General features: G+C 41.2%; 1 protein-coding gene across 4 annotated transcripts in view; it reads right to left on the bottom strand.

Moving 5' to 3' along the window:
• Positions 1-274: 274 nt before the first annotated feature.
• The window catches only part of LOC120909442 (NACHT, LRR and PYD domains-containing protein 3-like), a 57,627-nt gene continuing 44,585 nt past the window's right edge, over positions 275-13,316 (bottom strand). For 2 of the 4 annotated variants that reach the window (XM_040321213.1, XM_040321216.1), the window contains 2 exons: positions 7,037-7,161; positions 275-1,050 (listed from right to left, as the gene is read on the bottom strand). In XM_040321213.1, coding sequence (XP_040177147.1) covers positions 7,056-7,161 — 106 coding nt within the window. In that variant the 3' untranslated portion in view covers positions 275-1,050; positions 7,037-7,055. Of the gene's footprint in view, positions 1,051-7,026; positions 7,162-9,225; positions 9,309-13,316 lie in introns of those variants that run through there. The other 2 variants (XM_040321214.1, XM_040321215.1) reach the window with 2 other exon arrangements.

Below are 13,316 nucleotides of genomic sequence, written 5' to 3'. Positions count from 1 at the left end.
CTTTTTCCAACTCAATTATTACTTTTTTTTTTAAATTGATGTTATACGTTGCACCAGTAAATACAGCTGGATAAATCAAAGACTCTTTCTGTCTTCGTTTTAGGCTGCAAAGTAACAAAATTTGATTACTTTAAAGGGGGTGATTCCTTTCTATACCCACTGTATATGTTTTTGTTTGGGACAGGCAAGGCAATCCATAAACAGAGAATGTAACCAAACAAATAATGCATTGCGTTTCTACTTTGATCGCGGTTCATAAAAACAAATGATAAAAGAAGATAAAAAAGTCTACATTTTATTCTATAATTTGTCCTAGTTAAAATGATGGTTATGATAATTATGATTTTAATACAAAGTATTGCAAAGTTATTTACAAATTTAAAAAAATGGCTTTTTTTTTTACCGTACATCGTTTTACAATAAAACAACAACATATTATTTGTTAGAAAAATAGAGATAGACAAAAAAATCTGCAAAAGAATAATAGAGTAAATTAGGGTCTGTTTATGACAAACTAAGGGCTAAAAATAGGTTAAATAGGGACAAATTGTATTTCCTTTTTTGTTTTACTTGTCAGGTTGCTTTAACTGACATCATATGCAGACTGAAGCTCATCCCTTTGATCTGCAGATGAATGAAACCAAGTATATACAATATAACACTGTTACTTTGTGTCTGTCTTTCATTGCGCCTAAAGTTTAGCATACATATGGTACTAGGCTCCACCTTAACCCAGCTAGAGGTCTGGGCCTTATATGCAGAACCATTTTATGATCCAGCCAGGGAAAAGACTGTTTAGAAAATGCCGGACATTCTAGCAATAAAGTGTCAAGAAGGTGAATTTACCATATAAAAATTTGTACAGTAAATTGGTCATGGAAAGGCCAAATGTTTTTATCTGCGTGTCCACACAGCAAGGGGTGGTTTGGGTCCCCTGGATTTGTCACTGAACACCAGCCAATGCGTCTGAATGGCAGGTTGGCACAGATTCGGTGTAAACTCTCACTTGGTCTTTTTTGAGTCAGAATTGTGTATTTCAATCTTCAAACTCTGTAAAAGAAAAAGTAATAATCCATAATTCCCATCCCATAAAGCACACAATCGTAAAACCTTCTTTAAAAACATGATGGCACAAAATGAGGTTGCTCAACATCGAAGATGCTAGTATTTTTGGTAACATATGGGGGAGGTATTAATAGGTGGGTCTTTTTATGTGTCTGCTTGTTCTGGTAGGTACAAAGCATACTCATATCTGAGGGGTACTATTGGTGTGGGGAGTATGGCCTGTGTGTTCCAGACTATTGTTTGTATTGCGTGTATCTGATGAGACTGTTGTGTGTTTAGTTGTATTATATCATCCATGCCTATAACTTAGGTTGTAAATCACTGCTATGTTGTGAGAGACTGCATCCTGAGTTTTCTGTATTGCAGAAGTTGGCTGACAGAGTCTGGTTGCAGACAGATAAGTACCGGTGTGTGGATATTATTATTGGCAGGGACAGATCTCATTGCCAGATATGGATCTGTGTATCTGATGTTTGTGCGGTTAATGGTGAAAGTTACAGCAAGGGATGAGCTTTCACCATCAATGGTTGTTAAGAAAGCAGCAGGTGCTGGCACCTACCGTGTTCTTAGCAACCAGTGATGTCTTATGGCCCCATTTATTTGCTGGCCGGGAATCCACAGCCATATAAACAAAAAGGCAGGGACATACTGTACATTTTCAAATATGGCCATATTAAGGCAAAGACATTGACCAGATATGGCCATGCCCATATTTGGCCAATGACATAGCTGGGTTTACCATGTCCCTTTGCTTACATTTAGCAGAAGGGACCAGAGATGTCAGTTGCAGTGAGTGTAGTGACTGGATCTCTCTTGTCTGTTGGTCTGCGAGGTCATTGATTGTGATTGATGAAGATCTGCATCACTGTATGATGTGATTGATGGTTTTACATCATGGGACATTTCCTGGGAGTTTTTTTCCCATGGGCAATGCCCAGCCTCTGAGCAATTCCCCTGCCTATTAGCCTAGAAAATAGCCATTGCTGTTTTTCAACATTCTGCTCCCATTAAATAAATGGGACTCAGTTTTGTCCGAACCCGCTTGGAACGGAACCAATGTATATTCCATTCACCCCGGTTATGGCTTAAAGTATAACTAAAGGCAAAACTTTATTTTTTGTTTTAGACACAGTCAAGATGGATTAGAACATCTATTAGGTTTTTATTGCTGTCTGTGCACCTGTTAGGGAGATCCACCCTCTCTATTTGTCCTGTTTACTATTATCATTGAAAGTGAAATAAAAAAAAATCCCAAATTTTGGGCTGTCACCAGAACAGTAATAGAGGGGCAATCTTCCACTGGGGACACTAGTTCTAGTGACCTGGGGGGATCCTAAGGGATTCCCTTAATTTCCTCTCACTTCCTGTTTTGGCTGTGCCTTTTGCAGTGTCCGTGCGGCCTGCAGTATGTAGGCAATCCTAAAAGACCTCTTCATAAGGATCTCAGAACATAGCCACAATATAGAGATTGAATATAAAAAGCATTGTTTATCCCTACATTACAGAGAAATACAAAACAGGGACTCCCCCTCATTAAATGGGCACAAATAAGGTCAGTTCTATATGTCAGAAAGAAACTCAGTGGATTTATATTTTTGCAAACACTGAAACTTCAGGGTTTAAATGTTGAACATGACATCAATTGTTTTACAAGCGATGCTTAATATTCGACACTGCAGAACATATACTACATGAGTTGTGATTCAGTATTTCTAATGTTCAATATGAATTTAGTTATAACTGATTCATTTTTGTGGTATAGTCTTTATGGGCTGAATTCCCCTACCCACTTTCTCTTTGTATACCAGTTGTTTTGTATTATTTTGTCTTATCATTTTTTTTTTTTTTTATGGATTCTACATTCTTCATCATGATTTTTTTTTATAATATTTTTTTATCACTGTTTTAATTTTTCCTTGATTATTAGAATATGTATAATTGTCCTCTTTATCCTGTTTTTTGTTAATTATTTTTATTACATATTCTTAGTACATATGTTAGTTTTTTATTTTATTTTTGATATTTAATTTTTAAAGGGGTTATCAGAATCAGAATACTTTATTAAGGTATGTATGAGGTCAATTTATTCTAGGTTATATATTAGGCGATTTTATTATTGGATTACATTTATAATGATATTTATTAGAATTTGATGTATTGTACATTTTATTAACTAATATGGGTATTTTACTCATTTCTGGCAATTGATTAGTTAATATAATTTTTAAAGCATAATTGTTATAATAATTTTTATAGTATGATTTATTTGATTTATATACATTTAATATCATGTTATTTTCGTGATTGATTGGCAATAAAACAGGTAATTTATTTTACCCCAAGATGCATTTGCTGTATTTGTATTCTATGGCAGTGCTTGCAACATGTAAAGTTATATTGTATTGTAGTGATGACTCTGAGTCCCACTTAGAATGTTTTCATGCGTTCCAGGTGATGGACCCATCCTGGCACGTATCGGGGTTTTAGGTATATTAGAAGCAGCTCTTCCATCCCCAGTCATCCCTCTTGAAAAAGTATTTTACAGATGAAACATTGGGAGTGGAAGCTAATGCTGGGAAGAGCTTTGGATCTGCATCTCTTGAGCAGTGGAAGGGTTGTGAGCCGTCTGGAGATTTGAGCGGCTGGCTGGCTGATTACTGCATCCTGCTGCTGCTGCACACAATCTCCACAGGAAATCGTCTTTCGATCGGTTTGCTTGCAGTCTATGTAAGTATTATTTTAGTGTCTTTAATAAAATTCTCACACCATTGCAGTTCTCCTGTGCTCTTTTTATGTAATCATCTAAAATAATTGGGAAGGGAGAGCAGAAGGAATAGCAGAGAACAGCCTAAGTACCTGACATGAGGTTTGCCTATTCTTGCATATTTACGGTATATGGGCCTGGTAAGCGCAAACTCTGTTTGTGGCAGAGGGAGCACTTTTCGATATACAGTGGGTATAGAAAAGAATTACCCACCTTTAAAATAATCACATTTTGTTGCTTCACAGCCTGAAAGAAGACAGACACAGTTTTTGGTTTATCCATCTGTATTTACTAGTGCAACTTCTAACATCCAAGTGGAAGCTATAACACCAAAATGTCAGAAAAAGTAAAAACATCCAAAAACAAAATCACTGAGTTGGAAAAAGGATCACTCCTCCTATGTAAGTATTTTGTTGGACCACTTTTTGCTTTAATTAAAAATGTACATTCGATGGTGACTGTTTGTGGACTGCAGTCTTCAAGTCATTCCACAGATTTTCAATAGGGTTTAAGTCTGGGCTCTGACTAGGCCTTCTTCTCCTTCAACCACTGTGTGCTTGTTGTTTTGTGTGCTTTGGGTCATTGTCATGTTGGAAGGTAAACCTTCTTCCCATGGATAACTTTTTGGCAGAGGGCAGCAGATTTTGCTCAAGAATTTGATGGTATTTTGCCCCATCTATTTTTCTTCTATCCTGACCAGTGCTCCAGTCCATTCTGCAGAGAAACACCCCCATACCAGTATATTACCACCCCCCCCCCCAATAACAGGATATTATCACCTGCATGCTTTACTGTAGGAATAGTATTTGGTTGGTGAGCTGTATTGGATTTCCGCCAGACATATCGTTTGGTGTTGAGGCCAAATAATTCAATTTTAGTCTCATCTGACCAGAACACCTTTTTCCACGTGGATTCAGAATCTTCAAGGTGCATTTAAGGTGGTCAGAATGAGACCAAAATCGAGTTATGTGGCCTCAACAGCAAACAATATGTCTGGCGGAAATCCAGTACAGCTCACTATCCAATTAAACCATCCCTAGAGTAAAGCTTGGAGGTGGTAATATCCTGTTATGGGGGAGTTTTTCTTCAGCAGGGACTGTCAGAATAGAGGGAAGAATGGATGGGGCAAAATACTGTTGAATTCTTGAGGAAAATCTGCTGCCCTCTGCCAGAAAATTGTCAATGGAAAAAGGTTTACTTTTTAACATGACAATGACCCAAAGCACACAGCAACAATGAGCACACAGTGGTTGAAGGAGAAAAATGTGAATGTCCTTGCATGGCCTAGTCAGAGCCCAGACTAAAATACCATTGAAAATCTGTGGAATGACTTCAGTCCACAAATGGTCACCATCAAATTTAACTGAACTTGAGCAGTTCTGCAAAGGAGAGTGGGCTAATATGGCAAAATCTAGATGTGCAAAGTTAGTAGAGACATATCACAACAGACTAAAGGCTGTAATTAAAGCAAAATGTGGTCCAACAAAATACTGACACAAGGAGGGTGATCCTTTTTCCAAATCAGTGATTCTATTTTTGATTTTTTTTTTCTGACATGTTGGTGTGATATCTTTCACTTGGATGTTATAAGTTGCACTAGAAAATACAGCTGGATAAAACAAAAACTGTATCTGTCTCCATTTCAGGCTGCAAAGCAACAAAGTTTGATTATTTTGAAGAGGGGCGATTCCTTTCCATACCCTCTGTAACTAACTCAAGCACGTGGCGTGGGAAGAAGTACTTGTAGGAAGACATTTTTAGGCAACACTCCATTGGACTTTGTATTGGTTTGGACATGTGTTACATTTTTTGATAATTTTTTTCTCGGTGGATTCCTTTGTCATTTTGATATGCACATTTACTTGAAGGGTGGATTATGTCTGCACTGATTTTTTTATTAACACTGTATTTTGTGTATTTAATACTGACTAACACCAGACTGTATGCGAGATTTGCATCTACCTGTGTGGGTCTAGCTAGCTATGTTTTGTGAGTCTCCCTATAGAGATAGCTGGAGGTAAGAGTCTGTGAGTGGGTGTGTGCACTAACTCTAGAAGTATTATTGCAGGATGACTGGTAATAAAATATTCAGCCAGCATACAGAGCTATAGTGGGCACCCTATGTCAAAGATCATTCAAGGAGTATTGTGGCTTCCTGGGTGGCCTTTGTAAAAGTCTCACCAGCTGGTCATCCTACAACACCTTCATGTCAGTATGAATCCAACCCCACTGACTTGAATGTTGAATTTGCTTCCAAGACTGTGTTGTCTTCTTCTTGCTTTGTTATGCCCTGTACACACGATCGGAATTTCCAATGGGATAAAATCTGATGAAATTTTCCGTCGGAATTCCATTCAGGCTGTCTTGCATACTCACCGTCAGACCAAATTCCGACCGTCGAAAACGTGGTGACGTAAAACACTAAGACGAGCCGAGAAAAATTACGTTTAATGCTTCTGAGCATGTGTCGACTTGATTCTGAGCATGCGTGTTTTTTTTTCTCCGTCAGGGTTTTCCACACAGACGATCGGAATTTCCGATAGGATTTTTTTCCATCGGAAAAAAATAAAACATGTTCTATTTCTAAAGTCCGAAGGAAAAAAGTCCGATGGGGCCCACAAACATATCCAATGAAAAAATTCCGCCTGACTTTTTTCATCGGAAATTCCAATAGTGTGTACAAGGCATTAAACATTACGGCCCGGACTCACAAATCACTTACGCCGACGTATCTCGAGATACGCCGCGTAAGTGTAAATATGCGCCGTCGTATCTATGCGCCGGACTCTGAAACCAAGATACGCCTGAAAATAGGCTTCATCCGACCGACGTAACTTTCCTACGCCAGCGTATCGTGGGCGCATATTTACGCTGGACGTAGGTAGCGCTTCCATTGATTTCCTATTCAAATATGGAAATGAGGGAGATACGTCGATTCACGAACGTACTTGCGCCCAGCGCATAATATACGCTGTTTGCGTAAGTCGTACGTCCGGCGTAAAGTCATTCCCCATAGATGAGGCGCAACCCATGCAAAGGTATGGACCAGGGAGTGAGGCAGAAGAACTGGGCATACTGCACACACCCTGTATACTTCATTGACTTTTTGGGCATGTGTAGCACATCCAAAACTGTTTTATTAATAGGCTAAATTTATTGAAGTCTGAACATACTATCATTACAATTTGCAGTAGTACCTTGCATTACCTTCATATCTGTAGATGGATCAACAAGGTCCCATGTGTAAACTTGGTCTTCGGTATTTAATTTCAACATCTGCTCTTTTTAAAAAATCTTCAAGATTACCATCACCAGGAAATAGCTTTCTGTAACTGATAAAGAAACTAACCTGATTATTCAAATATAACACAGGCCTGAGTCAATCAACAGTTCACTCTTGTGTCATGACCCAAGACTCCAAGACCTTTCGACATAGCTAAAATAAACTCAAACTCAATCTTTCTAAAACAAAAAGCTTGTAATATTTCCTCCTCCCCAATCCCCTCCCCCCCATGACTTTACCATTGAGATCAACAACACCATTGGTACCTTCACACATGCCATGGTGCTGGGTGTAATCCTAGACTCTGATTTCTCCTTTGGGCCCCACAACTAATCACTGGCTAAATCTTACCGCCTTAACCTCCGCAACATTTCCAGATTTCGCCCCTTCCTGACTAGCGACACTTCAAAACAACTTATCCATGCCTTGGTTATATCCCGCCTTGACTACTGCAACTCCCTTTTCACTGGCCTACCATTATACAGGCTATCCCCCTTCAGTCTAGTATGCTGCTACTAGACTTATATACCTTGCTAAGCAATTCATGTCTGCTGCCCCTCTCTGCCAATCTCTTCACTGGCTTCCATTAGTCCATTGTATAAAAAATTCTTAATACTAACCAGAACGTGCAAAGTCATCCACAACATCACCCCCAGCTACCACCAGCCTTATCGTCAGATATCGCTCAATATTGTCCTCTCTGCTCCTCCTGCTCTCTAGCTTTTTACGTTCTCCCGTGTTTGCCTCCAGGACTTTTACAGAATGTCTCCCATTGCTTGGAACTCCCTATCCCAGTGTGTCCGGTCAGCTCATACCCTTTCTGCCTTTAGGCGATCCCTGAAAATGTATTTATTCAGGGAAGCCTACCCCACTTCCACCTAAAAACTGTACTTGAGTCACTTCCATCAGATCATCCCCCACAGCTATTACCTTTTGTACCACCTCCCCCTCCCTTTAGATTGTAAGCTCCCTGAGCAGGGCCCTCCTACTCCTTCTGTATTGATCTGTATTGTAATTGTCCCCCTTTATATTGCAAAGTGCTGCGCAAACTGTTGACGGTATATAAATCTTTAAAAATAACAATAATAATAATAAACCAGGATACTTGCAATGTTTAACTACCATGACCATCTGGTAGCATGTGTTAAAGTTATCCTGTACTTTGGTTGTTGTCTATCTATAGTGTGGCATCCCATACTGGGCAATCTATTCCAATTAGTTATGCTGATGTCTAATGGCTACTGTTGTCCAATCCTGTATGTGCTTTCTACACTGTATAGATACCTCTGCCAGATAACACCTTTTGGACATACTACTGTGGAGAAGGTTCCTACACGTGTACAGTATGTTTCAATAAAACGTCTTCCTGTTAACCATAAGACAAGTGGTCTTGTCTGAATTCCACAAAATAACAAACAGTCCCTGCCATTTACTTGCTGAAGTCAATCTGCCCATCCCTACGCATTCTCTCCTTCTCGCCTTCTCAGAACTACAAGTGCCATGAGGCATAGCAAGACTGGCAGCCACAAGCACGACACCCAGAGGCAGAGGCATGAGGGGACTTGTAGTTTTGCAACAACTGGAGGTCCGCTAATTGCATATCCCTGGCATAGATGGTTTAAGTGGGCCACGACAGTGTTCCACCATGACACTCCTCCACAAGTGGTCCGCCAGGACAATGCTCCTGCACATGATGAGTTAAGTGTTCATGAGTTTCTGCCCTAGAAATTCTTTCCAGAACTTGACCAACCACCATATTCCCCTGACTTTTGGCTATTTCCAAAATAAAATAAAAAATGCCCTGAGAGCTGGTTCACACTGGGGCGGCACGACTTTGGGGGCGACTCGGCAAGTCGTCCTGAAGACGACTTCAGAGGCGACTTGCAAAATGACTTCTGTATAGAAGTCAATGCAAGTCGCCCCGAGTCGCCCCCGAAGTCGTACAAGAACCTTTTTCTAAGTCGGAGCGACTTGCGTCGCTCCTATTAGAACGGTTCTGGTGAATAGAATGGGACGCGACTTGTCAGGCGGCTGAGTCGCCTGACGAGTCGCCCCAGTGTGAACCGGCTCTAAAAGGATATAGATTTGATAACATTCTGAAGATGAACATTACCTCTGCTGAATAGGATGTTGGATCCCAGTAAATATTATGCATACAATTATATATTCCTTCACTTGCAACTGAAGTGTAGGTCACTGCAAAATGAAAAAAAAAAAAAACATGCAGTACATCCGTGTAATATTTGCACACTTTGCCTATTTTATCTATGTAAAGTAATCTTCCAAAAATGCACTCAGGTCCTAAATACTGTTCTGGGCTGACAACATGGACTGGGTGTTGTCAGCCCTGCCCAGGTTTTTCTCAACACCCACTCGTCCATCTCCACAACATAAAGATGTTGTTATTCTGTAGTCCCAGGATAGGGGCTGGAAGGGCTCATTACTCTCCTTGAGATAGCACAGGAATTGGGCATTGGACACAGGATTACAATACATTTCTGAAAAGAGTAAAGGGTATTTTTAGTACTTATCAAGAGCAAATCACATTCATTTGTATACTTAAAGAGGAAGTAAACCCTCTTTAACAACAAAAAAAAAAAACCCTTTGCAAGACAAAGGCATAATGAGCTAGTATTCATGCGCCGTAGACATCAGTGCCTGTCTTCTCTGCAAATATCTCCTAAACCTTTTAGGTTTGGGAGATATTTGTTGCACCTACAGGTAAGCCTTAATGTAGGCTTACCTGTAGGTTAAAGTGGGTTAAAGGGGTTTACAACCACTTTAAGGCCCCTTCCACACAGGGACGGATCGGTTGATCTCTGCTGAGCCGGCGCATGACTGGTCCCTCTCTGCTCACTGAGCGGGGAGGGGCTTGTCGAGCGCCGCTGCTTGCTATAGAGTGTTTGAATGAAAACAGACAGCATGTCCGTTTTCATCAGATCTCACCTGATCTGATAGGATGGATGGCGACGAATCGGATCGGATGTCAGCGGACATGTCACTGCTGACATCCGACGCTCCATAGAAAAGCATGGAGCGGTCGTTGAGGTCCGCCGAAAAAACTGACAGGCGGACCTCAACGATCTGCCCGTGTGAAAGGGGCCTAACAGACCTAAAGGAGGAAAAAGAGAAGACTAGAAGGATCTAGAGTGCTGAATCAGGAGTGTATACCGAGAGTCCTCTTTGTTCCGTGAGCTGGCTAACCCATGGTAACAGGGAGGCGCTGTTCCAGAAGGGCCTTTTGCCAGCCTTACCTCTCACCCTGGGAAGAGGCCCCTAGAGAATACATTCCCTCCATGAGAAGACTGTGTGCCTAGAGCTCTGGAACAGAGGAAAACCTGAACCTCCCATTTTATAGCTACTGCACTCAAAAGGAAGACCTTTGATGAAGCCACATGACGTGGCGTAACATGTAAGGGACGGGCAGACTAAGGATCTACACCAGGAAGTATTGCTGTTATCGTTCATTTTCCTTTATTGTTGTAAGCAGCGTTTATCTATTTTTATTAAATCGGACATTATATACTTCACTATCCTGAGTATCATTGATGACCATCCGGAGGACTGAGCCTATATCACAGGACGCCAGGAGAAACCGGATCTGAGGGAGCTGCACAGTACACATCCTTCATTAGCAGAGACCCATATACTCAAGGCACTACTATCACTTTGGGAAGGTAAGCGCTCTGTGAGCCCACTACATTGAAGATTTACTTAGAAGATTACTGAAGGAACTACATCAACATCACCATCATTATTGTCTCAGTTATTCACCAAGTGTTTTTATCATTGGGACTTCATGCTTTCATCACTTGCTTTATTTTGGCAGCTTACTAGTTTTATACTCAGCAATTATCACCTGATATATACACTTTTAGCATTCATTTTTTGCTAGTTTTTACTAGCTACACATTTTAGCACTCAGCTGTGCTCACCTTCACATCTTGCACATTTATTGCGCTCATCACCCCAATCATCAGCTACTTATGTATTTATTTATTTATCTACACTTAGGCCCCATACACACGAGAGAATTTATCCGCGAATACGGTCCAGCGGACCGTTTCCACGGATAAATCCTCTCGAGGATTTCCGCGGATTTCTATGCGATGGAGTGTACACACCATCGCATTGAAATCCGCGCCGAAATCCTCTGGCGATGACGTGTCGCGCCGTCGCCGCGATTATGACGCGGCGACGTGCGCGACGCTGTCATATAAGAAATTCCACACATGCGTCAAATCATTACGACGCATGCAGGGGATCCCTTCGGACGGATGGATCCGGTGAGTCTATACAGACCAGCGGATCCATCCGTTGGGATGGATTCCAGCAGATGGATTTGTTTGGCATGTCAGCAAATATTCGATCTGCTGGAATCCATCCCAGGGGAGATATATCCGCGGAAACAGATCCGCTGGAGTGTACACACCATAGGATCTATCCGCTGAAACCCATTTGCTGGGATTTTTCAGCGGATGGATTCTATGGTGTATACGGGGCCTTAGATTGAGCAGCATTAATACGCACTATAAACCCTCATCTTTATCACTCACTGAGTTCACTTGGAGGCACGAGAGCTCTCTACATATTTATTTTGCACTCAAAAGGAAGCTGCCAGATGATCCCAGATGCTGAGTCCCAGCCTGTGACTACTAGCCAAGGAGTGCGAGGGCACCTCTGAAGATTTTCAGTATCCTACCTTATTCTGTCCTAACCTAAAAGGCTAAATTAAAGGATCAGAACTACATTAATGTCTGTGAAGAAAAGTATACCGCTCTAAAAACAATCAATCCCCATTGCTTCCGTCCCAACAAACCAAGAGGGTGCTGGCTGTGCTCAATTACCATGAGATGAAAGAAAAATCCTGGATCGCCGCACTCCTCAAAAAACGATGTCTTTATTCAAAACATGAAAAAACAACAAAAATTCAAATGGAAAAAACAGCCAAAATTCATGCAGTCAACCAAGAAGTGGATTAGAAAAAAAGAGCTGACATGTTTCGCATCCTGTGATGCTTACTCGTAATGTCTGGACCTGCATTACTGCTGGCATAAAAATGTGATTTACTTGGAGACAAGTTAGTCGTAGGGGGAAGTCCCTCTTATATTTCCAGGACCCCTTTATGTGGAGGAACTAGGGGCCAAATCCACAAAGACCCGGCGTAACGGCGAAATTCTAATTTAAGTTACACTGCCTTAAAATTTCTACCTAAGTGCCCGATCCACAAAGAACTTACCTAGAAATTTCTGGCCGTGTAACTTAAATTCCGCCGGCGCAAGGCGTTCCTCATTTCATGGGGGCGATTCCCATTTAAATGAGGCGCGCTCCCGCGCCGGCCGTACTGCGCATGCTCGTGACGTCATTTTCTCCGACGTGCATAGTGCGAAATTACGTTACGCCGGGCTTTGTGGATTGCGACGGGTCAATAAAGTTGCGTCGAAAAAAAAAAAAGATACGGCGCTAAAAAAAAAATTCAAATTCGAAAAAAAAAAACGCGTCGCTAGACAGAAGGGTCTACTTTTACATGGTGTACTAACTTTACACCATGTAAAAGCAGCCCTAATTTTGCGTATGCAACTTAATAATTACGGAGAAAAAACGAAGCAGAAAAGCTTTGTAGATCTCCGTAAGTGCTAATTTGCATACCCGAGGTGGCATTTCGACACGAAATGCCCCCAGTGGCGGATGCGGTACTGCATCCTAAGATCCGGCAGTGTAATTCAATTACACATGCCGGATCTTCTCCCTAACTATGGAAAACTGATTCTGTGGATCAGTTCCATAGTTAGGACCAGGGATACGACGGAGTAACAGCAGTTACTCCGTCTTATCTCTTTTGAGGATTTGGCCCTTGAAACTTATGAAAATCGGAAGACTAGCTGTTAGATTCCAATTTAGCTGGGGTTCGGGATTTCCCATTTACCAAGTGTGCCGAAGAATGGATGTAATTGCTGACTTGCTGGCAGGTGAGGTGCATCATACACGACCCCTCTCCTGAAATATACACAAGCTACTTGAACAAACCTAGAGGCACACAATAGGTAATACAAATTGTAATACTAAACAGAGACCATGTAAAAGAACCTATTTTAAGGGGTTCCTTTGGGGTGGTGCATAATAGGGAATTAAAACTTCAATGGATTTATCTTCAAGATTGTCCAGAGTTGAGCTTTATTGTACAGTATGAAGGCTTAGCGTGAT

The sequence above is a fragment of the Rana temporaria genome, chromosome 8 (genome assembly GCF_905171775.1).
Source record: "Rana temporaria chromosome 8, aRanTem1.1, whole genome shotgun sequence".
Classification (NCBI taxonomy): Eukaryota; Metazoa; Chordata; class Amphibia; order Anura; family Ranidae; genus Rana; species Rana temporaria.
This window is presented reverse-complemented; position numbering and strand designations above follow the sequence as displayed.